This window comes from Notothenia coriiceps, unplaced genomic scaffold, assembly GCF_000735185.1.
Source record: "Notothenia coriiceps isolate Sejong01 unplaced genomic scaffold, NC01 NC01_scaffold00037250, whole genome shotgun sequence".
NCBI lineage: Eukaryota > Metazoa > Chordata > Actinopteri > Perciformes > Nototheniidae > Notothenia > Notothenia coriiceps.
Window position 1 is genome coordinate 3,306,108 of NW_011369951.1, and position 25,990 is coordinate 3,332,097.

At 40.4% G+C, this 25,990-nt stretch overlaps 1 protein-coding gene across 1 annotated transcript; it reads right to left on the reverse strand.

The window, feature by feature from the left end:
* Positions 1–710: 710 nt before the first annotated feature.
* Positions 711–22,642, reverse strand: LOC104967189 (phosphatidylinositol 4,5-bisphosphate 3-kinase catalytic subunit alpha isoform-like). Its single transcript, XM_010796605.1, is given in 17 exon segments — positions 711–3,952; positions 4,460–4,611; positions 4,700–4,817; positions 5,905–6,075; positions 6,267–6,345; positions 6,696–6,810; positions 9,429–9,714; positions 10,581–10,684; positions 10,829–10,993; positions 12,723–12,804; positions 12,930–13,054; positions 13,822–13,956; positions 15,205–15,357; positions 17,695–17,800; positions 18,397–18,482; positions 18,696–18,941; positions 22,601–22,642. Coding segments are annotated over 17 exon segments (2,436 nt in total). The 3' UTR covers positions 711–3,681.
* Positions 22,643–25,990: the final 3,348 nt, after the last annotated feature.

Sequence of the window (25,990 nt, forward strand, 5' to 3'; positions counted from 1 at the left end):
CCATGAGATTGAGAGCTTGTCTTTGGTTTTTGAGGCATCTCGTTATTTGGAAAAACAAGAGAAGATTTATTTTTCCCTCGAAACAGTTTCTAAAACCTTTGGGATGATAATACATTCAGTAAAAAAAAAAGCCAAATATGTATTTCCAAAGTGAATGAATGAGTTCGTAGCATCTTGATTGTGCTTAACAAGGTGTGAAACTCACATTAGCTGATTCAAAGGAAACACATTTAGAAATGATGCTGTCAGTATTGAATGACATTTCATATTTGTTAAAGAGGACATATATTATGTTAGCCAATATAAGTGTGTGTGCTACATAGTGATGTCATTATGTTACAGAAGTAAACAAAGGAGTCCAATGGAAGCGTTTCATGCAGGGGGGGGGGGCAGAGGATTTTTGCCTCTGCAGACCATTTACATGCACTATGGAACACACTACAGGAAAGTGAACCCCCAAAAGCAGATTAGGACTCTTTAAATGTTACTTATAGCATTCAGCCCCATTTTGTATTTAAAAAACAACAGTGTCCAGCTCATCAAGTCTTTGTTGCCTATGGGAAGATGGATGTAAGAATTTTTCACATCTTGAAACCTTATCCCACGTGAATGTCAATCTTTATCCAAATAATGCAAAAGAAGTGCCTTATAAATGACTCACAGTTGTCTACATGCATACAAAGCAACAGAATAATAAAACTTAAAATGTGTTTCAATAGGGAGAAATGTTTTTATTCAATAGTACAATAAATGAATGCATACAGTTTCTTATCAGACATATGCGGATGAGTAAAACGAATATTTGAAAAGGTTTAATGATCTATATACAGATGGATATATAACTAACACATGATTGGATCTTTTTTAAAACATGCAGGGTAGGGTCTTCCTCTGTATTGTGCTTACAGACCTCCACTTGATGTGAGGAGCATACTCCGACGTCCTTCATTCGGCAACTCTCCTCTCATTCATTATACTAGCTTCTGGATGAGGATGTTGCACATTAATTCATGATTCCTCCGCCTCCTCTTTTTTTTCCTTTTTCTTTTGGTTAGCAGTTACATATATACGAGTTTGCGTACATTTTAAAAATACAAAAATATATTACCTCTGTAGTTATTCAAGGAAAGCACATGATGTAGCATTATTTCGGTTATCTTCATGGTGACTTTGTTGTACCTCACACAAGTAACAAGGTCATTTCTATACATGAAATTCAAGTAAACAACATCAGGTCAACCAACAGAAAAAAACAACAAATAAAAGTAGATATTCGAGGACCTCATGCATAATGCAGTGTGAGAAACAGAACTGTACAAAGGGAAATAGCATTTTTCAGAGAGTTCTTCCATAAAGTATATGGGGTCTTTTGTTTTTTTTGTCTGGGTCCGGCCCACTGCTCTGTAGCCGGTACAGGAGCATCTCAGCAGGGGCGGCTTTCTGAGCAGTTTCAGTCTGTTCCCACGTACAGAAAAAAAATTGACTTTCAGACAGACTCCAGTGTCCAGGAAACCGCCCATTGGGTATCATTTGGTAAAGCTGGAACATGAACTGACCTCTTACGTATGCAAAACCTGCAACCGTCCATACATAAGCGGGACAATCATAGGAGAGTGGAGGGAAGAAGACACTTGGTTCAAAAATAATTCACTCCGGTTACTTTCTCTACCTGGATGTCACGATGTGGCAAATGTGAGGAAACAGGCTGTCTTAAAGGAATACTTTACCATCAAAACCATAATTTCTGTATCAGTTACTGACCCCGTGTCACCTTGAAAAAAAGTGTTTCTCACATGCCTCGACAGTCAACGAAGAATTTAAAAAAGCCTGATGAATAGAAGTAAATAGGTTCAATCTTACTATATCAAGACATCTGCTCACTACTTCCCAAACACAAGTCTTTTTTTGTAAATCTATTCAACACACTTTGCACTCAAACGCATTAGTTGCCTGACACTGTTTATCCGGAAGTGTATATCTCTCACCTACTTACCCCTTAACATTCAAGGACTTCCAGGCCATATTCCCTCAAATTCCAGGGCCCGACACATCGATTGAGACAAAATCGTAGAATGTAAACAATGAGATCTAGCAAATTCTACGGAAGCTCACAAATAACAATAGAACTTGAATTTCCTTATGTATATTTTCAAAAACGTCCAAGGCCTTGCTTTGTCGTCTTCAAATTCACAATTTTCTTAAGGACCTGAAGAACCTTGTTATCAAAATGTAAGGTGTTAGTGAAAATGCAGAAGAAATTAGCATAATAACTAGACATATTAGACTTGGGTTTAAGTGCAAGAGGGTGAGAGTTTAGGAAAGGATATTTTAAAATAGTTCTTTAAGACCTGCGGAGGCATGCGTGAAAAACTACATTTCCCAGAATCCAAGTTAACACATGGTGAGTTACTGATCAACACATTTTGGGGGTGAAGTTCTCCTTTAAATGATCAGTTGTGAATTATTTGTGTGTGATCGAGGACAAGTAGGACAGGAGAAAACTAACGTTTTTACAGATGGCTTTAAAATTGAAGATCAGAATAAAACCCCGGTGAGGAGAAGCGGAGAAGGCGGGGTCCGAAGGCGGTTTTTCAGTTCTTTTTTCTCGGGAAGAAGCAGCCGATTCTGTTACAGTGCAGCATTTTTTCCCTCTTCCATGTGCAAAGTCCACTTGTCTGTGTATGCATGTCGGGGTAAAGGCATTTCAACTTATCCTTTCTGCAGTACATATATCACAACTTGCATAGTGTCACAGCGCAGCACATCTCCCTCTGCGTCTCTCGCCTTTCCTCAGCTCCACAACAACTCACAACATGTTGACCATCCTTCCCAGGGTCTGTCGACGCCCCGTCTGTATGGGGGGGGGGGGGGGGTGTTGACGGACAGTCGCGCCCCGACAGCTGACACAGAATATAATACTGTTAGACAAAAACAAATACTGAGGAGATCAGTGCTATGAGTACACACGAGGCTTGGAATTTTTTTTTCACACAATAAGACTGCCGAGTAGTGGGGGGTTACACATGTAGTACTTTGGCTCAGTAGAAAAAAAAAGGAATATGTGCACTGAATGCATACAACTCTAAGGATATACTGCTGTACAAAAGTCTGTTATGTAGCGTAAATTCTAAACTGTAGGGTAAAAATAATCATGGTATCTGAGTACCAGAAGCGTTATATGCTAGCTTAACAACGCGTCCTCCGTCAGTCCTGCCGTAGTGTTGATGATTGTTTTTTTATTATCTTCCCCTTTCAGTCTGTGTGAGTGATATCCCCAAAATAGGTAGTGGAAATCTTAGAAAAAGCTGGCTGTGCTCAAGGTACACCGCTTCATGATGCTCCTTCCTTAATGCTGATGGTTGCAGATGTACCGAAAGGGAATACAAATCAAATACAAAATAAAATGTTGCCCGTAGTTTGTTCACACGATGGAGAAGGCCAACGTTGTCGAGGTCCATTACACTTGCTTAGTTCCTATGAAGACGACTGATGAAATATAACTCCACCCTTCCTTCTGAAGCTCATACACCTGTAGAAACAGGAGCGTCTACGCATTGTGTCCCTGAAACTGTCCCTTCTGAGCACCCTTATTTCACGAGTCACACGCTGGCAGAAGATCACCTGGCTCTTCTGTTCTTTTGGTTCTTAGTGTGCGGATGTTGCCACAGTCCTCTCGTTGCTCTAGTTCATGGCGTGCTGGCGGATGGTGTGGAAGATCCAGTCCATCTTGGTGGTCCAGCCTCCGTGGTGAGCGTCGTTCATTTGCTTCATGAAGTAGTCCAGGGCCTCCTGCTCCGTCTTGTCCAGAGCCAGGGTCTTCCTGATGTAGGCGATGTCGTCGAAGGACTGCAGCTCGGGCATCCCGGAGCCCAGCATCATGGAGAACAGGTTGATGAAGAGGTTGGCATGCTGCCGGATCGCCAGGTATGCCTTGTAACACATCTCCTGGAACCTGGGGAAAATACACAAATGGATATAAGCGGGGAAAAATGACAATATGGAAACAATCACATGAGTAGGATCTTCTACAAATCTTCCACGTAGGAAAGTATAGTCAGGGGGCATTTATTTCCGTCATAGCAGTCAGCCCTAGTCCTCTGTTGTTCAGGAGGTTTAACACCGAGGCAGATTATCTTCAGAGGTTTCTTCTTTTCCAAAACAAACATACCAGGTGAGTAAAAGCGAGAATAACGCTGAATAAAGCAGTTTCCTGTTCAAAATCGGTGTTTGGTTAATACGGTTCAGTGGACATAGGACGGAGGGGCTACAAGCTAACCGCTAACATTTGCTTAGCTTGTTTTGTCTGATAACTTCAGATTCAGAATATGAATGTCTAAAATCCTTAATCCAGTTAAAAAATATAGTTAAAAACAATGAGTTATCTTTATATCTTGATTTTGCTTTGGAATTGTTTATAAGTCAGTGATAATTGTTTGTTGTCCCCTGTTGCTGGCCTTACCTTTCAAACTCCCTTGTTTTGGTGCACTCTTGAGTTCCTTTGCTAATGACGATCAGGAAGTCCTGTGTGAGCACGAAGGGCACGCGTTCCCTCTTGTAGCCAAACTTCTTCTTTTTGTGGTCGAGGAAATGGCCGAAGTCTATGTGGAACAGCTGTGAAAGAAAGAAAATGAAGAAATCAACGAGAGAGAAACAGAGTGGCATTTATAACATTGAGAGGATATCAGAGTGTAATCTGTACCTGTCCATCATCTTTGACCATAATGTTGCTGTTGTGTCTGTCCCCGATGCCCAGGATGAATGTGGCTACACAGTAGCCCGCACACGAGCGCGTGAACAGATCTATGGCCTGGTCATACCTGGAGAATCAATCAGAGGGAAAACATTTCAGTCTCCCAAATGATTAAGGGGCTTGATGCATTCCCATAAAAAGAAGGAAAAGGTGTTCCTTCCAGCACTTAAGCCAACTCTGCAAAAAGATTTGAATATTGTTCCATAACTGCCCCCTCTCTCTTGAACTCTGCTTCCACACATTCACGACTGCCCCAATCTGTCTATATTCAAATCTCAAAACAAAACCTTTGTTGTTTTTGTGATTTCTTTAATGAATTTTACTTCTTGTACAGTGTCTTTGAATACCTTGAAAAGCACTCTATAAATAAAATGTATTTCACTTTTATTATTTAAATTATTTTTTATTTAGCATGATGTCAAAGCTAAAATAAAAAGAAATCCATTTGCTGATTGGGAAATCTGTTCAGAAAGCAATCTTAAATTGTATCAGTGTAAGGCATGACTTATTTATACAATTCATTTGGTAACCACGGTAACCTGTATGCATGTGTTATTATGGGTATTGTGCTTGACTTTTTAGTACCGAGTCAGGTCATTAAGTACATTAGAAATTGTGTGAAAGCAATCCCGCAGTAATAAGCAGGCAGTCATTACTACACCTGTTAGTCATTATTCATGAGATGTGGTTGGTTTGCTGTCTAATAGTTTTAATCATTCTTATATCAGTTATTACTTTGGAAGCATATATCACACCAAAGAACAAGAATAGATGCTACATGTCTTGTTTTGTCAGGCCAGAAACCCAAGGTTATGCACTTTTAGGATTTGAAACAGAGTAAAGAAGAAAGGGAAATCTACATACTGTATTTACTAGGCTTCATTTTATGCCAAGATAATTGCCGTTTATTTTTCTGTTAATGCAACAAACTAACTGTTAATGCTCTACCTGTCAGTCTGTATCATTTGAAGTGTTCTCCTCTCGGTGCATTTATAATATCTTAAACCAGACCAGAAGTAAAATGCCACATGAGCCTAGATGGAGCGAGCTGCAGGAATGTAAGCACCCTAAGTCTCCACATTAGTCTTTACATTATCTCCAACACTCCCTACAGCCTGCAGATCACACTATAAATCAATGCTGTCTCCACTCACATCTCCCCCTTGTTCTTATCCTTGAGCCACTGATGCAGCGTGTGGCTGTTGAACTGCAGCGCCCCCTTCAGGCCTCCTTTGCACTGGATCTGCATGATGGTGTGAGAGTTCCTCACCACCTCGATCAAGCCCACGCAGTCTCCGATTGACAGGCAGCCGTACGGGAGCATCCTGGGAGAGGAAGACATAACGAGGGGGCAGAAAATAATTAGAGGCCGCAGTGATGGACTTCATATTACATGACTAGAGGTGGCTTGCCGCTAATCTGCATTCAGGCACAGAGGCGCAGAGACATGAAAGCATCCAGCGGCTGTTTAATGTGCATCTGCATCCTCGCTGTCATGGAGAAGCGCCGAGCCTACCTGAGATCAAGGCCTTGGTTCTGCCAGATGTTCTCCATTATCCTAATGATCTGCAGCGTCAGCATGTCCTGCCTCAGATCTGCGGGGGCACAGAGAGAGACGAGGAGGTGGGTGTCATTCAGGTGAATATTAGCTGCTTAGCTGCTCTTTGATCAATCCACCATATATTATGGAGCAGAGCTGTCAGAGGCAGTTTTGGTCACAGACGGTGCAGCAAAACGCTCTGGCAGCCGCAGCTAGTGCCACTCCGATAATGTGACTTGTTTTTTTTTTTTATCCGTGTACAGAACATGGATGAGGTTGTGCGCCATGAAATGCCCCAGAGGCCTGGAGTTAATTATGTTGCAGGCTCAGCAGGAGCTTCTTCCAAATCTGTGTGATACGCAGAGGGTGGGCAGCAAGGGGGGAAAACACAGAGACTAAACTCACCATCTCCATTTTTGAAGATGATTTCGTTGTTCTGAAAGAGCAGCTCTGACATCATATCCGGGTTTTCCCAGTTGAGCCACAGAGGCCGCTTGGCAGATGACATCATCCTGCATTCCTCCAGGCTGAAACACAGACAGGAATATGTTTAAAGAGGAAGACCACAACTCATTACACTCAGTTTCCATCTTCTCAGATTCTTCCTCACCAATCCCATGAGCATTATACATTGACACTGATGCGTAGCCATACCAACATACTGTACTCCCGAGGCTTTAAGACTTTGAGTTGCCCTCTCCGGACCTTTGAATCCGCCCACTCCATGGAGCCGACTGGAAACACAGTTCAGAGTCCGGTAAAAACGATGTCGGGAGATATGGCCGTCTATTGTTGCACAGCTTGACAACAGCGTCGGTCTGGCCCTTGGTGCTGATTGGCTTATAGTTTGTTCCCCATAGCGATTGTTGGCTGGATTGTTTTTCCAAACAAGAAGCTGCTATTTCATGTCACAATGCCAGACCCATCCGTCAACTTGATGGAGGAGGTCGAGTTAAAGTTCTGGGCCCAGGCAACCTGTGCTTTTGAGCCCTGACTCCAAACAATATATACATCAGTATTGCTTCTATAGTTATGGAACAGGATCTTCTGCCAAACATTTTTTATTTAATGCCAAAAATATATGTAGGCATTCTTGCGATAGGATGCCGATTAGGCCGGTAACGTAAAGAGACAGGAGGAGGACAATGGCCGCTTGGCGAACACTAACCACCTGTACATTTCATAAGTGCATTTTGCAAAGTGTTGATGCATTGTGATGACAACACTTGTCCACATCCATAAAGCAATAGGGCTACTCCGAACTGCCTCTGTGGTTGTTCCCATACAGTAGGTGCCCCCAGGAGCACATTTAGCAATTTTTCGTCACATCCTAAATTGTTTTCCCTTTATTTATTCTGTTGCGAAGCACTGCTGCGAGTCCATATGGAGGCCCTATTAGGGCATTAGGCATTTCCCTTCCCTGTAGTGTGTTGTATAGGTCTTATTGCATGTAAATGATCTGCAAAGGCTAAAATCCTGGTGTTCCCTCCAGAGGGAGTTTCTCTCCCACACTCTCCCTACCCGCTCCGCCTGAAACGCCTTCATTGGACTCCTTGGTTGACATCCGAACATAGTAACATCACTATGTAACACTCCAACACAATGTATGTTCTTTTCTAAGAGGCGGGATATCTCTAAGCGGTTGACCAATCAGAGCCGGTCACTTAACCAATCAGAGCAGACTGGGCTCTGGTTTCAGACAGAGGGTGAACAGAGGTGCTGCAGCACAGGCAGTATGAGAGAAATAAAGAGCTTTTTGAACATTAAAGCATGGAGACATGTCCCAGTAGAGGCATAAAAAACAAATATCGACCAACATAATATGTCCTCTTAACGAGTCAATTTGCTAGGTAGCTAGATAATCAATTCATTTTAGACATTAGACAGTAACACTTAAATACTCTTTGCCGTGTCTACAAACTATTTGAACACGGGTAATTCTTAAATAGTATCATCATTTAAGTGTATTTACATTGTCTTGAGAAAAGGCCTTAATTTGAAAACAATAATAAGAGATGGGTCTTTTTCCGCTTAACAGTATTTTATTTTTAAAAACCCACTTGTCATATACTAATAAGTATCATCGCTGTGTTCTGATCTGCATTATTTCTGCTCCTTTCATTTCCCTAGGGAGCTTTTAGTGTGAAATATAGATCTGTGAAGACTTTGTTAACAGCAGCTCAGTAAAAGATATTTCTTGTTAAAAACAGAATACCAAGGAGCATTTTGGTGTTAAAAATAATGCTTAAAGTGCTGGCAGACATCATCACATCTCATGCTGTTGTTTTTATAACTAAACCTTTATAATTATTAAAAGTTCGATAGTTGATGCGGCTTATAAATGGTGTATGAGCACTACCAGCCTGATCATTCTTGTAAATTAATCTGGTATTTATCATCACTTTGAGATCAGATTGTTTTTTTTTTTTCAAGTTTGATTTATTATTCACACAATTATAATCACATTTATCTCAGAAACAGCAGGCTTTGCAGGCGGTAGTTCTTTTAGATTTGTTTTTAATTCTCATAAATGTATATTTTATTCAATACTTACTCATTCAGTTGTATTTATTTATCCTAATGTATTTATTATGTATTACCTTATTCATTTAATGTGAAATGAAGTTCTCATACACAAATAGATATACCGCCGAACAACTTGGGGTCTAATTTAACTGCCTTTTTTAAACGTTTTTCAACATGTATAAAATCGCTTTGCAGCTCCACTTTCTGGCTCTGGAGTCTTCCCATGTGCCCTGCTTCCCTTGAGATGTAAGAACACCAGTCCTGTGCACACATCCATGCTCATACGCTATAAGACTTGCCCAGGATAGTGTGTGTGTGCGTGAGGGGGAGAACGCCGTGAAAGCAGCGGAACACCAAAGCGAGTCTCTTGCTGGAGGCTTAAAGAATCACCAGCCAATTCATATGTGTACAAGATGTTCGTGGTATAATCCTTTAGAGTGGGCAAATTATCCCACGTAGAACAAGCTGAGATACAGTGGAGTATATTCAATATCTTACCACCCCTAGAACCAGGTTTTATTTAAGAATAGTGCATATGAATCTATGGTAATTAACAAAAAAATCCCTCTCACACTTTCAGAAATGTGTGGTTGACGTTTAGATGCAGCAAACTGAAAATAGAAGCTGTCTGTATCTTTCTGCTGTATTTTGGCCTGATTGGTTTGGATGTTGAAAAAGATTAAAGTGAAGGATTCAGTGGATCAGGATTAGCAGCTGTCGGGTTACCTTCTGCGCCTCGTCTTTTTTCTCCTGTTTGAGGAGGTCAGTGAGATTGATGAGTTTCTCCATGGCCTCCACCTGTCTGCTCAGGTGCTTCAGATACATGCCACAGGCCCGGCAGTACGACTCCAGCAGCAGGCCGAAGCGCTGACTCACCGTCTTGTTGTGCATCTCCGACCTACAAACATGAAGACACGAAAATAAACATTAAGGAGGTTGTCCGTATCTTAATGGAAAATGTGTGGAAAGCCTGGTAGGCAATTAAAGGGGAAATATTTTTGTCATCCATTTTCTAAGTTTGATCTAAATATTTGTTTTCCTATGTTTATAGCTTAAGAATTGGTAGTTGAGTTATAATTATTTTCCTTTATCATTTTTTTATTCATCTGTGAAAACAGGTAGAATTTTGCAGGGTAAAAAAAAATTGTTTTTGCTGTGTTATAATCATTTTAGCACACAACGTATGGACCTTGACATGTTTATAGTATAAGAATAAATTAAAGCTCATCTGAAAGAAAACATGAATGCTACTTTCAAAACGGTGTAGTGGTGCCTCTTGTGGGTGAAAGGAGTATTATAACAACAATCAATGACAATCCCTTGCTCTTAAAAGGTCCCCTATTATACTCTTTTTCAACAATATATTAAAGATCTCAGATATATACAAATCATGTCTCTGAAGGGTTTGGCTCAAAAACATCAAACTGATCACTGTAGCATCCCATAAGCCCCTCTGTTTCAGCCCTGCTTCTAAAGGGCTGATTCTCTGTCTGTAGCTTTAACGCAGAGGGGACACATATTTATGTATAAAAGACATGAAAAAGTGGATTTTACATAATAGTTTTTCTTATTTGCCTCCCATGGCTTCAGTAGAATATGTTCAGACTCAATACAAATACACATGAAACACAAAGCAGTCTCCACAGAACTGTCTCCAACGTGATTGGAGACCAGACAGCGAAGTGACATTCAAACATCAGTTTAACCTTTTAAGTCCCATACAGCTTCAAATTCTTCAAAGAAGACCTTTTTTAATGAACTCACTTCAAATGCCAGAAGAAGAAATGTCCTATCCTCTGATTGGTTAATGCCTTTTTCAGCAGGAAGCGTGCAAGAGGGTTGTCAAGGTACTGCTCATACTTTAGAACCTGGGCACAGAAAACAGAGAAAATACTTTAACATCATAATTATTTGACAGAAAAAAACACAACTACAGTATATGAAAAGAAACATAAACCTTGATTGAATGTTTAATTACATTATATTTAAAGTGTAATGAGGATGCAACACACCTGAACAAGTTGAATGAGGTACTGTGAGAGTTTGTCATCAGTTAGATATTTGTCAAGGCACTTTACGGCAAAGTCTCGGACCATAGGATCAGGGAAGTTGCAATCCAGCAGCTCCATGGCCTGCTCTGGCTTGATGGTGGGCCAGTCCTTCAGGAGGCAGTACATCTTAAATGAAAGAAATCTTACATTTACTTCCAATATATATATTTTTCAGGAGGGAAATATTAAATAAAACAAACAAGAGACAGTGGATACGGTCAAATTGTCTATAAAAAAAGGTCCTATGTCTTTTCCTAACCACTTTGCCTTTACCTTACTGAAAAAGGTCACGGGGTTAAGAAAGAATGTGAAGGAATATTCATCGGGGCTTTAGAAAAGACAACTGCGGTCCTCAGCGAATCCGACTGCACTTACACCGGCCGAGATGTTAATTATTGGCTTTTTGCCGTGGGAAAAACACAACTTGACGTGAATGGACTACCAGAGGTGCATCTAGATAATTAGCATTGTGCATTCTTATCATGCAGGCTTTATAACTTAATTACCAAGGTTTGAATTCAAATAAAGGAAAGTGAAACTCGCACTCACACTCCTGTCCACTAGTATTAATCAACATTAATTCAATTAGTATGATCGTGTGAAACTATTTAAATAAATAATACTGTAGGCAATATATGCATCATTTGTTTGGATTAGACATATATTACTGTGCATATCAAAATTCTAAAATATTGAAAAAAAAAAAAAAAAGCTTAAGAAACGCCATCCCATTTAGTAAACACTGTAAAACTTGACTTGGTCATTTTAAAGTAACTAGCGTAACTCTCATTGTTTGCCTTTTGGTTTAACATATTGTTGAAAGTTCAAAACATATAAAGACTTTTGCGAGTTATGGCATAAGATTAAATATGCACTAAGCACTGCAACTTATGTTCCTTGTATGTTAGTTATATCTGTGCAAAGCCAAATGGTGCTTCACTTTAAATGTTGTGCAAGGAATTGTAGGACAGCATTAACTCCTTTCCTTTGGTAAAGGATGGTCCGTTGTATCTTACGCTAAACAAGATGATAAAGGAAGCATTGAAGCTTATTTCCCATCATATAGAGCAGGGGTGTCAAACTCAAGGCCCGGGGGCCAAATCCGGCCCGTGACTTCATTTTCTGTGGCCCCACAAGAGCTTGCAAAGAATATAATATGTTTATTATACGGTTACATGATAATTTACAGAAGCACGTTGCCCATAAACTACATGTCCCACAATGCATCTAAAATACTTTTTTCTCAGAATTTTACTTTTTTTTTCTTCAAAATATGTCTTTTTTCTTAGTAGTTGCCTTTCTCTCAGAATTTGCCTTTTTTTCAAAATGTTCATTTTTTTTCCATATGTTACTTCCTTTTTTTTTCCTGAATTTGGCTTTTCTTTTTAAGTCATTTTGTGACATTTTCACTGAAAATACTTGCAATTATTTGCCCAAGAACTTCTTCTTTCAGACTTAGTTAATTATGAAGTTATCCCAGTATCCGAAAATGATCCAATGCAGAGGCAATAATCTACTATAATACTTTATTTTATATATATTAAATATTTATAAATGTATTTTTACATAGTCTTGAAGTTACAACCGGCCCTTTGAATGCAACCATAATGTTAATGTGGCCCGCGATGAAATTGAGTTTGACACCCCTGATATAGAGGATTCTACTCTTATCACGGCTGACATTGAAATACTTCCCGGTCATTTCACTCTGCTAGGACGCTTCCTGATCAAAAAAGACTATTTGACTGCAAGCAAGTTCTGCTATCTGTGTATATATCAGCTGATCTGCATGTTTGAGCCACTGGCGTGATGTCCTTCAAATGAAGGTGTGTCAGCGGGAGAAACCGGAGCTTACCTGTGCAATCTCATCTCTGGAGTTCCATTTCACAGCCAGGAGGATCTTGGGAAGGATCTCCGGCATGTTGACGCAGTCTTGTCTGAAATGGTAGACAGAGAGAATACATTTGTTAGAACTTTAATAACATATAGATCAGCCTCAAATGACAGCACACAATAAACCCTCATAAAGCCAACATAACAGAACACAACCACACACTCGTACCTGTGCCTCCACAGGAAGTCCTTCTCCTGCTCAGTGATCTCAGACAGCGGGTCTCTGTTACACACTTGGCGTAGCTGCTCGTTGTCGGTGTCCGTCAGGGGGTTGTCACGGGCCAGTCTGTTACTCTATGACACCGCACATGTAACATAGTTCAATACAATTAACCCAACAACAATGTCAACACCTCATTGTGTCACATGAAACATAATATAATAAACATGTGATATTAAATGCACTGTATGTCTTTTTCTGCCAATAGGGGTCTCTCACTGAGTGAAGATAGCTTCTACAGCAAATATTTATTGTTTTGTATTCAGAGGGTTTCTATCCAGAGTTGAATTATTAACAGAATTACGCTCTTCTTCAAAACAAACAGACAGAGCGATTTAAGCCGATGAAAGAACACTGTAAGAGAGTTTTATGTAGAAAATAAGTGTTTATCTTGCTGACAGAGAGGATGTAAGCTAACGGCTAACAATAGCTAGTTTGCTTCCCTGACAACTTCCAGACGTCTGACTAACATTGCTTATCTTGTTGAATTATATAGTTAAAAAATAGTAATATTTTAAGAGTTAATTGTTCAAATGCGTCTTTCAACTGGATAAAAGTTTAATTCATGACAACAACAAAACTGACACAAAGGGGATAAGACGCCATTACAGGAGACCACATTTCCATAAAATTATACATTAAATTAAAATAACAGAATTCTCTGGTTTAGAATATGTTGGCAACATTTGGAATAATGTAAGAACAAAACTACATCGGTGTAGTCATTTTAAGCTAATTCATATCATACTTTTTAAGTGACTGTCTGTGTAAGAGTGAACTACAAAGCTGATCTCCTGATGAATCTGACAGGGAAACACAACAATACATGAGCTTATCTTACCAAACCGGTGTGGCAGTAATTGAAGCCCAGCTCTCTGGAAATGTTCCAGTTAGCATGGTCCTCGATGATGGTCATATCAGGATATTTGACAGGGCAGCTGAAGTGGTCAAACTCCAGCTCCAGACAAGGGGTTTCCTGCAGATTGAAAAGGTTGTGGAAGGATAATTAATAATCAAAGAACAAGGCCTGTGTCAATGAGTCTTTAATTAAGTAAGATAAAAGGGTTGGCTGATTAAACCGAGGCGGCTTAGAATCGCCTCTGAAACTCTACAGGTCATCAGCTTAGATAAAAAATGAGTCATGAGGCTTAGAGGTCAGAGCAGACACCAGCATGATATATATTTTTAAAGCTTTGAAAAGATTATGTTTGGTGCCACGTAGGGGTTTAACGGTATCCGTATTCGTCCCGTACCGTCACGGTTCGGACGTCACGGTTCGGTGCATGCAGTCACACGACGAATACGCCTTTTTTTTACGAGTGGGAAAAAAGTCTGTCATTCAGAGTAGTATCCACTACACTATATATAATCCACGGGGCGGTATTACGCCTAAAAGCTGTTTGCCAGCCGCCCTTAAACAACAAATGAAGAACAACACAGGAGCTAGAAGACCCGGCCACCTGCTTCTTTTAAATCAGCTGTGTGGTAACATTTCGGGTTCCCTGTGGACTACAATAACGATGGAGTGCGAGCGGTGGATCGGACGAGGACGGTGTGTCGGTGTTGTTCGACAGCGGTGCGGTATGCTAATGGTAACACACGCCAAACATGCTAAATCATATCAGAAGGCATCACCCAGAATATTCCCGGGACAAAATCCTGTGGCAAACACACGTTTATGATACCTAAACGATTTATTCATCAGGATTATCTCTACGTATTAACACCACTTTTATGATTTTTTAAGAGCGTAAATGCAATCGCCTGAAGTGAAAAGCTAACATTAGGCTGTAAACAAGTACTCTCAACCAATATCTTGTTAGCAACCGCCGCTTTTATGACACATATAAACAAACTAAATCACAGTCGCATTGCTGTGCATCACCACCGCTAAGCTGAAGACGGGTAATGTGCGACGTAATGATGTTTACTAGTCTCATTTTGCCACTTGTTAGCAACGGCCCTTTTCAAGACATGTAAAAGCTTAAGACATTCAACGGTGGGGTATTTACTGACGTTCTTTATGTCGTAGAGTAAAACATGAAAACATCCCAACCTTGTGTTTACCATAGATCTTATTTGAGGCATCTAATAAAAAATCATTAAGACATTTCTGGATTTTAGGACTTGTCCCTGTACCACTCCTCTATACTTGTCCGTCAAACCGTTTTTTACCCTTAAAAAACTATGACAAAAGATGTTCATGATGACATTAGTTTTTCACCTTGTTGGGGTTGGAGCCTGTGACTCCGATGGGGTTGAGCAGGTCCTCCATGCCGTGGGGGACAGGCCACAGGTTGAGCGCCATCTTCCCTGCTACCAGTGTGTGGGTGTAGTCAAACAGGTTGATGTTGCCCCAGGCGAGAGGACAGTGCTCCTGCAGGAAAATACCATTTAGATGATGCATATGAAAATGATATGAGAGGCAACAGCTCGGGGCTATGGAACAAACAGGTGCGGTGTTGAACAAGGGGAAGTGGTTTACTTCCCATCCACCCATTCATTATCCTTTGTTAACTGATTCAATGCAAACAAGAAGCATGAAAAGATTTGAATAACAACTTAAGGGCTTCAACTAAGGATTATTATCATTGATGAATTGATGGAACATCACTTTCTGTCATGTTTGTACAAAATAAACAATAACAACTAATGGATTAAAAAATTCTGTAAATCAGCTAATCGTAACAGCACTTATTTGAATTTAAACATATAAAATTAAAATCCCTACAAAGTCTGAGTTTAATATCTGACTTTTTGAGGATTTTCCAGACCCAAATTGCTAAATTTCATGAAAAGACACAGATTATTGATAATTAATGTCACAACATTTGGAATTTGTTGCGAGATTTGTTGCAGGTGTTACAGAAACTCGCAGACAACAATTAATAAGAAGAAGCTTGTATATGTGAACGGTTCCCAGTGTTCCAGTGAGAGAAAAGAAAATAACATTATTTAGCCACTTAAAAATAATTTCAGTTATTTCACATATATATACTGCAAATAAAAGCATTTTCATTGCCCCTGTGTTTGATTTATTATTATTTGTTATGTATATAGTGCAATATGTGTATATGTATCTGTCCATGTAGTAGATTGGTCTATAAGAGAGTATTCTAATGTTATGTATATCTTATATTGTGTATTCTTAGATACTCTTCTGAATATATCCAACTTTGGATAAATAAAGTTTATATCTATCTATCATATACGTATATCTATTCAAAGAACCCTAGGGCAACCATGCCTAAGGGTAGGGCTGCTCAATTAATCGTATTTTAAATCGTGATTACGATTATGGCTTGCAACGATTACGAAAACAACTTAATCTAAATAAAACGATTATTTTTTATTATTACTTTTTTTTTTATTATAATTTTTTCTTTTTTTTCTTTTTTCAGTGTAATTATACTTAAAGTTCAGGGTAATCAACTGTTAAAAACATACGGTTCAAATTGTTTTTCTCCAATAAATTGATGTTTTCAAAGTAAATGAATAATCGCATTTAATAATCGCAATTACAATTATTGACCCAAATAATCGAGATTATGATTTTTGCCATAATCGAGCAGCCCTACCTAAGGGTTTCATGAAATCAAACCTAGTTTCTGATTTTATTTATGGTTGACAATGGTTTTAGTATTTATTTTCTCTTCATCCCATAGATGGGAGCAACCAATCCGGGAACCTTCCCTCCACGTAAGGGCCCCGCTCCTTTTTGGGGTTAAAACATTCGCTGTCATTTGACTGGCAGTAAATACAGGTTTCGAAGTAAAACCAAGAATACCGTTCACAAGGAGCAGAATTATGATGGTCAGTCAGGCAAACAATGAAACATGTCATCTGAGAAAGATGATTGGCGTTGATATATAGTCAAATTGAAAGCTAAAGAGGATGGACGTCCTGTCAGTCTGCCGGTGGACGAGTGGCAGGAAGCAGGCTAACACTTAAAGTGGGATTTCCTTGGCTTGTCAGTGTTTTATATTCTAATGCAGCATCTACAGTCACTACTTTGACTGTTAACACTATAACTGTTTACTTTCACGATTGTGATTAACCTCAATAGCATCATAATGTAACTGTGATAAAGTGTTTCCCTCAGACGTCTAGTATTCACTGTCCCATTGAATACAATCTCCCTCCTCTATGTGGAGGGCCTGATGCCACAGATATTTACTTCTATCCTCCTTTATTCTAAGTAAAAGTATAAATAATATGATCTTTTTGTTGTTTGACTGCAATATATATATGACATGGCAGCTTTTAGGCATGATACAATTATTTTGTCCTCTTGGCACCAATTCTTTGTTTTCACCCTAAAGGGGGCTGGGCCGTTATTTCGGCAGGCAGTCACGTAGCGCTGCTCCCATCTAAAGTTCACAAATGCAGCGCTAGATTGAAATCGCCTACCTACGCATGAGGGGTCACAGGATAATGATGCATGTATATAATCCAGCTTCACTGTTGATTATGTACTCTCCCAGTTTCAGAGCTGTATTCACTTACTGCTTATACAACATGTCCTCCTCCTGTTGCTTCAAGTGTTTATCTGGTGAATGCTTTTATTATGAAGCACATGGACACACGCACTTGTCCCTGAGGTTATTGTTCATGAAAAATGCATGCAAGGAGGTTTTGCTCAACACATTTTTGTCATAACCACCAGTAACCACGATGTTGTCAAATCAACCAATGCAAAGATCAAGCTGCTAACCTCTTTAGCTCCCTTCCTTCCTTTCACAGAGCAGATGGAGAGGCAGAGCCGGGCAGCGCAGGGGATGTCTGGAATGTACATTTCGTAGTTCAGCCACTCGTTCCACCTGGGAGAAATAGGAAGAGAGGTCATTAGCATAAACAACCACCAAAAATGCAACACATAACTTTTGAAGGGTTGTCATGGGCACAAGTATCAAAGAATAATCCAAAATGCCCCAGAGGAATTCTCCCTCAATTGCCTTTATTATTAAAGGGGTCCTATTATGCTTTGTGGGGTTTTCCTTTTTCTGTTATATTGTTTTTTTTTGGTGTGCATGTAAATGGTCTGCAAAGGCTAAAATCCCTGTGTTCCCTCCTGAGAGTTTCTCTCCTAAACTGCTCCCCCCCCCTCTGTCTGAAACGCCTCCATCGAAATCCTTTTTTTTCTTCCGTTATATAATGACATCACTAGGTTACACAAGCTTCTATTGGCTAGCGCTCCAAAACAATGTATGTGATAGGCTGACGGCAGACCGTTTACATGCAAAAAAAATTCATAACACACAAGTGTTAATAACCGGAAAACCATGGAGACATGTCACAGTAGAGGCACTAAATACAAATATGAACCTGAAAATAAGCAGAATAGGGCCCTGCACCTGGTCAATGTGAATAAAAAGAATTAAAAAAATGAAATCACATTTTTCTTCACTGTTCATACCTGGGGTTGGAGCAGGGAACGCGTTGGGAGTTGACGTTGTCACACAACTGCTCTCCACCGTGGTATATCCCGGTCCTGACGTAGATCTAGAGCAACCCGAAGAAAGATACTTCTTCTTTACTAATCCTTCGAGAGTTGAGGATATCTTTCACTGACTACATAACACTTTGCAAGATCTTCTAATACTTTCAAGACAGAAGATGTGAGACAGTCACATTTTATAGTCGTCAAAGCAGAACAAAGCAGGGGGGGCTATAAATAAAACACGCTGTAGTCGTCACAGCACCGCGGCGGTGTACCTTGTCAATGTCTCTGATGTTGACGTTCACATAGGTGGCGCACAGTATTCTGATCCTCAGCGTTCCGTTGATGGTCCAAAGAGACTTGGTGGCTGTTTCCCCGTTCATGTAGGGCGTGGCTGTGGATATCCGCCTGGCATATGACGGCATGGTGAAGTTGTCTATGGGCAGCTGGGAATACAAGCTGTCTTTCGCCATTAGCATCAGGTTGGGCATCCGTCCCAGCATGATGCAGCTGCGCACATACTGCCAAGGACACACAGAGTGACATTTTGAAGCCATGCAAATATTTCCAGTTTCATCAACAGAGCTGTAACGTTTAGTCAACGAAGCAACAGAAAAATAAACAGCGAATATATTAGGATTGTTTATTGTTTACGTCTTTATTCATGCATCGATGGAAGAAGAGAAAACATTTCATGATATCTAATGGACTAATTATGTCTAATAATGTATGTGTATTGTTTTTAATACATTTCCAACTTTGTTGTGCAATAACACTTCTATTATATATATATATATATATATANNNGGACTCTACCACTTATATTGAGTGTTACCTTTTAACAAGTCCTTTCACCCATATTCTCATTGTACATCTTGAATCTATTCGAATACTATTCGGTCCGGAACAGCATGAACAATTCCCTTTTCACCCTCCAAGGAAAAATATACTGTCATCGAAGAGACGAAATAGTCGGTATTCAGACAAGGAGAAGAGTAGTTCGTGCTACTCTCCGTCGCGACTTGTCAAGAGGCGACAGTCACGAACACTAAACCAGAAATGAGGCGTATAAACAGGCCCACAAAACTAAAGTTACCACCTCGTCATTAGGGCTTCAACCCACTTTCAGAAACGTCAATGTTGGGGATAGCGCTTTACAGTCGACTTGTGCAAAATGTTGTAGCGTTAGGCGCGGAGAAAGAGACTATAATAAATTTATATAGAGGGTTCGCCTGTCGTCCTGTACAACCGACACTCGGTAGGTGTGTCTTCGTAACCAAGCGCGTTCGCACTGAACAGCGGCGCAAAACTATGCAGTAGTTTGTTGTGTGCAATCGAATGGTTGCGCCAGTGTGACAAGGGACTGCAAGCCACTTAATAAAAGCCGTCACCGCGATCTTGGGAAGCGCTTTCGGCTTTCTCGGAAAGCAATTGGTAAAGAGCCGGCTATTAAAAGCTGCCTGCTTTAAGGCACGTAGGGATTAAATTTTATAATTTTTTAATATTTATATATTTTGCACCAATTAACCCCTCCCGATCTCTTACAGTTTACCCCCCGGACCGGGAGGTGACCGGGACGCCAGACCAGACAGTAGTACTGACACGTTCTCGCATACTTTCTTGGAATATGTGTTGATGTTATTTGATTTTCTCATTCCGTACCCTTGTTTACATATAAATACTAAAAAATTTATCTGCAATAGTAAGTTATGAGACATAAATGTTATTGGTATAACCTTGATCTGACTACGCTGATATCCGCGAAAAGTGCTATGTAACGTAAATCGACTTGCGAAAATAGGTTTCGCTAATGTTATTCACGCAAGCCTGGTCGTTCTATTGTTTTGAACTTTCTTTGCCCTAGGCTATATTAGTAGTCCAAAGTATCTTGGTTGTGTAAAGTTGTGTGGTTCACTGAAACGGCATAAAATTAGCTAGCCTTGATTTCCGTCTAAGGCAAGTGTCGCCTTATTCGAGTACGTACATATTATTCTTGACCATGTCTGCAGCCTCGCAACCAGAGCAGAACTACTCTCCACAGATAAACGCAAACTAAACTCTGTTTTACCGGGTAGAAACTCTCTCGGGGGGAAATGACAGCAGCACAGTGTTCAATATATTGTACTTTCGGTATCTAAATGATACAATGTTGTTTACATTGCTCATGAGGACAGACCACCTTATTTGCAGATTCTTGAAATTGTAATTTAATTTGTAATTGGTTGTGGATTTTGTATCCAGTTTTCACTTTATGTATCTTTATACAATGTTTACTACTTTGCTTATGAGGACAGACAGCCTTATTTACAGATTCTTGAAATTGAATTGTAATTTCATTTGTAAATAGTTACATTCATGTGGATTTATCTAGTTTGCACATTTGTATGCATGCACTTATAGGTGCATTTGTTGTTGTTGAAGGCCTGGCTGTTAGTCTTTATTTACACTATTTTGTTGCAGGCCTACTGGCCTAGATGTTTATGCATACCTTGGCTTTGTTCTGAATGCACTTTGTTGTAGTTATCCTACAGAGAAAATGCACTTGACTTGGAATTAATGTACTGTATGCATTCAAAAGTGCTGAATAAATGTTTTATGGACCCATAATAGTGATTACTATTTAAGTTAAGTTTTGCCATAATCATGTCTTTTTCCATAATCAGGTAGCTGAACAACATTGGTAAAAAATGTATACATTATACATATATATATATATTTCTATTCATCATTTTCGGCCTTTCGGCATTCGGTTTTCGGCCAACTGTTTCCTATTTTCGGTATCGGTTTCGGCCAAGAATTTCCCATTCGGTGCACCCCTAATTTTAATTACATTTTTTTATTATAAATAAACTGTGAACTTTAATGCAAGGATGTATGTGATGTCAGATAGTAATATAAGAGTAATAAATGAAAAACAGGTATGAAATACTATATGACAGTAAAACAAGAATACAGTTTAAAAGGGGAGTGATTTCTAAAATATCCATAAAGAAAAAGTAAATCTGTTTACAATTCTGTTTCATATGGATGTTGAGAGACGTATCCATAGATCTCTTAATGTTGCTCTCAAAGTGCACCAGATTGGTGCTTTTAACTTCAATATTAAGCTTGCCCCCGGACCCCCCTATAGGAGGTTATGTCCACTCCCCACTTATAAAAACAGCACTTTACCCCTGCTTACACCTATATTCCCTGAGCTGATTATCGAGCCTTCATTGTAACAGTCGCGGATACACTGCGTGTGGGGAGTGTTGCAGTAGAACATTCCACTGTAGCGCCGGTACATTAATGGGAAACCCTAAATGTTTGAGCACCCTCTATGAAACGTCAAGCTACCCCACAGCACTGGCCGCGGCACATGACGGTTTTGTTTGCCCTCCCATGAAAATCATATGCCCTCTCTGTAGATTTGTTCTGGTGCAGGGTCTGTGACAGACCCTCATTCTACCTCCCCTATTTTGTCATTTGGGTGTTATTCATTTGCCAAAAAAGAGACAAATCACACAATTAACAAAAATCAAACAACTGTTTTTATTTTTGAAATGTTTCTTATACATTTTAATAATATGTTTTATTATTAAAATAGATAATGCATTCTTATGGCCACAATAATAATGATGCAGTGAAAACAGATTATAAAGACAGCCCCTCTCCACATATAGTAATATGTAACCTCTCCTCATGCAGCTATCAGAGAAGGATCCAGTTTTGACTTGAGTGCTTGTTTGTAAGGCGTTCCAGAGCTGGTCATAAAGAGATGTAGCAGTGGGAGCTGTGTGTGGTATATCTGTGTGTGCAGGTGTAGAGTGTGTGCGCATGTGTTGTACATTCATGCTGAGGCGAGGTCTGAGCCTCCGGTTGATCCACGCTCGATCCGACAAGAAGCACAGGGAGGCAGAATCTGCCTCCAGCCAACTGCCCCCCACACACACTTTTTTACACACACACACACACACACACACACACACACACACACACACACACACACACACACACACACACACACACACACACACACACACACACACACACACACATACACACATACACACACACACACACACACACACACACACACACACACACACACACACACACACACACACACACACACACACACACACACACACACACACACACACACACACACACACACACACACACACACACACACACTCACCCCTGTTCCTTGGTTTACTGCCTCCACAGCCTCCCCCTGCATCCTTCATCCATCCATCCCTTCCTCCCCTCTCCTCCCTCAAGGATGCGGGTAAAGACAGCCAGGCTGAAGTGGATGTCAGGGGGAATTAGATGCTAGCAGACAATTTGATTTCTTGGTCTTCAAGGCTTCCTTTTCCTCCACAGACACAGAGGCTGCGATGCTCACATTGAGCAGGGAAGCACAATTGATAGGAGAAAGAAACTTGGATATAAACAGACAAGAGAAAGAAGCACATAATGGTCAATGGTCAAAAAGGCATAGAGAAATAAGAGGTGCAGTTAAAAATGGCAGTTTGAAACATATACCAGTGAATTACGAGGTAGATTATTCAGATTGACGAGAACAATATATAACAATAAAAAGGATAAAGCAGAAACAAAGACAAACTGAGCAGGGGAAAGGTTGAGTGTGTCAGTGAGAGAGAAACAGAGCAAGACAATAGGAGAGGCCGTCTCTGTAGCCACTTATTAGTCCTCCCACCCGCTGCTGTCCAAATGGGCAGATTGACGCCTGTTAGCTCCTGTTAGACCTCCGATAATGGAGCGCAGTTTAGGTGGGTGGCAGGAAAGGGAGCTATCCTGTCCGAAGTAACACGATTCCTCAGTTGTGTGGTCTTGTTTCAGCTCCTTTCAGCACATCAGGGCAGAGAACAGATACAGTGCTCTTACCTCGCTGTGATGATGAACACAGAGCTTCACCGACCCACACACCAATGTGAGTGGCCCACCTTGTCCTTTGTTAATGTCACTTTGAGTTGTGTGTGTGTCCTGCTAATTATGTACGTTATGAACATAACACACATACTCAAGGTGTGTCTTTTGTGTGTGTGTTTGTTCGCATGGCCTCCTTTGTGAAGGTCCATGTGTGTTTTTATGTACAGTTTACACTTGATGTGTGTTTGTGTTTTAGCGGAATAAGGAAGTCAAATTGTGCAGAGAAATGCAAGTTGAGTTATAGAATTATATTTGGAATGAACCGCCACCACACGCACGAATGCCTTAAACCTCAGGTTGAACAAACGCTTACAGTGAATCATCATTCATGCCACATAACTCATTTTTAATTGTAGTGGAAATTCAACAGAATTTGTGTTTTAAAATGTTGCAGAAAACATTCACTTTGAAAGAATAATGGATCTTTTTATTTTCCCAGGGGGAAATTCTAAAGCCTAGCATACAATACATGCAATGCACAAAGTGAACTACAGGTTATATTCACTTCACATACAGTGTCCCCCAACAAGTCGTTCTAATGAAACAGCAAGGGTTAAACTTGCTTTCTCAAAACGACACGTAGTTCTGACAAAAAGCCGTTATCGGAAGGACAACATCATTTGACTGTTCCTCCTCGTTGCATGTCATCGGCCTAGTAATTCTGTATTTTACAGCTTGTTGAATCCCTTTTGATACACAAAATGGTTCTAAAATATTATGTATACATATCCCCCTCTGCTGCAGGCCGCTCTGCTCCCTCAGCTGTACAGTTACTGATCCTGTCGGGCATGTACCGGGGGAGAAAACTGTCTTTCTAGTCCAGTTGTGACCCTGAACACACCCAGAGTAACTTGTTAACCGTGCCCACCAGCAGCTATGCTTTGCATGTTTCCAGCACCTCCCAACCCCCGTCTGGGTTGCCAGGTCCTCAGTCCCCCCCAGATGTCGGTTGCCAGATCGTAGTAAGCCCATGCACCATGGAGGGGGTCTGAGATGCTGGCTGAGGCCCGGTGCCACACTGGGCCTTGTTATTATCTCCAGATGACATCAGCATGAGCAGCAGATGCCTTTTTGGCCACAGGGGCTGAACAGGGAGAGAGAGAGAGAGTGTGTGTGATTCTGTGTGTGTGTGTGTGTGTGTGTGTGTGTGTGTGTGTGTGTGTGTGTGTGTGTGTGTGTGTGTGTGTGTGTGTGTGTGTGTGTGTGTGTGGCTGTGTGGCTGTGGCTGTGTGGCTGTCTGCATGCTGTTCTCGGCAGGATTGGGCTATTTATTACCTCCCCACTTATCAGGCCATCTCCCGCACTCAGCTGGGAAGGAGTGTCTGTTTCATTCCAAAACGACCATTTCTCCTCGTGATGATAATGTAATCATGCAAAGACATACACAGAGATGAACCGTTTAATAAGAGTAGTCATTATCTATTTGCCTCTGCAGTAATGCTAACCTACACATGTGAAAAAATGACATGATAATTAGCCTAGTGAACAATAATCATGATGATAATGATGATACTAATTGATAGTAACAATCCTAGTAATGGCACTGAAAGAAAACAGCTTGATGTCACACTGGAATAGATGAGTGTAAATGCACAAATAATGAGATTTACACTGAAGCGCACTACCAGGAGATACTGCAGTTAATGATGGTGATCAGGTTTTGCTATGTAGGTCACCTGTGTGTCTGTGTGGCCAACTGTGTGTGTCGTACGGCTGAAAGATGCTGCTTTATTTATGCCTGTGTTTTCTTTTAGAGACAGGCTGAAGAGGCAGGAGATTAAAGTCATGGAAGCAAATCAAAGCACAGGCAGACGATTTAGATGAAAGTGCCTGCACCTCGCCAGGTTTATCAAGTGCACGGCAGTGTGTAGATGTGTGTACATTTACACGTGTGCCTGTTAGCCTGTATGAGGCAGCAGACACTGCACACGTTCACTGTCTATCACCTCAGTTATTTAACTGTCCTCCTTCCCTGCAGCTTATTATATACAGTCTCTCCCTGCTCAGCTCCGACCAATTTAATGGACGGAAAAAGACAGGCATCAGGAAATGATATTTCTAATCAGACAATGGCAAAGGGCCCCTTTTTATTAAAGTGGGGGTGCACGCTCTTTCTGTCTTTCTGTCTGTGTTCAGAGCGGCCTACAAGGCTGATAATGGCCCTGGCTGGTCTGGTGTCATCGTATTAAAGCACACACACACACACACATCTGACACACACACATTCCCTCTCCTCCCTCTATGACAACCTCATATTCTTCCTGCTTTGCCCTTATAGTCAAAATTGACATTTTTGTTGTTGTTTCTTTAACTGCTCGCTACCGGTGTGTATTATACTGTAACTTTGAAAAAAGAGAAGATTGAATTTCCCCGAGTCTTCAGGGCCAAGCCATCGCACCTCAAAAAATTCTACTTTATGTGTAAAATGCTTTACTTGATATAATTGTTCTAAAGGGAAATGGAAAATTAGTGATTTATAGAGGCCTAATATATTTTCAGCTTGTATGAATGCTTATATGTTTTGTCTTGTGATACTTTGACGACAGATATGCAGGTTTTGTCTTTTACAATCAGACATAATTCAAGTTGCTGTGACAAAGTGCTAGGTTTCAAGAAATCCTGTGCACTTTGTCTG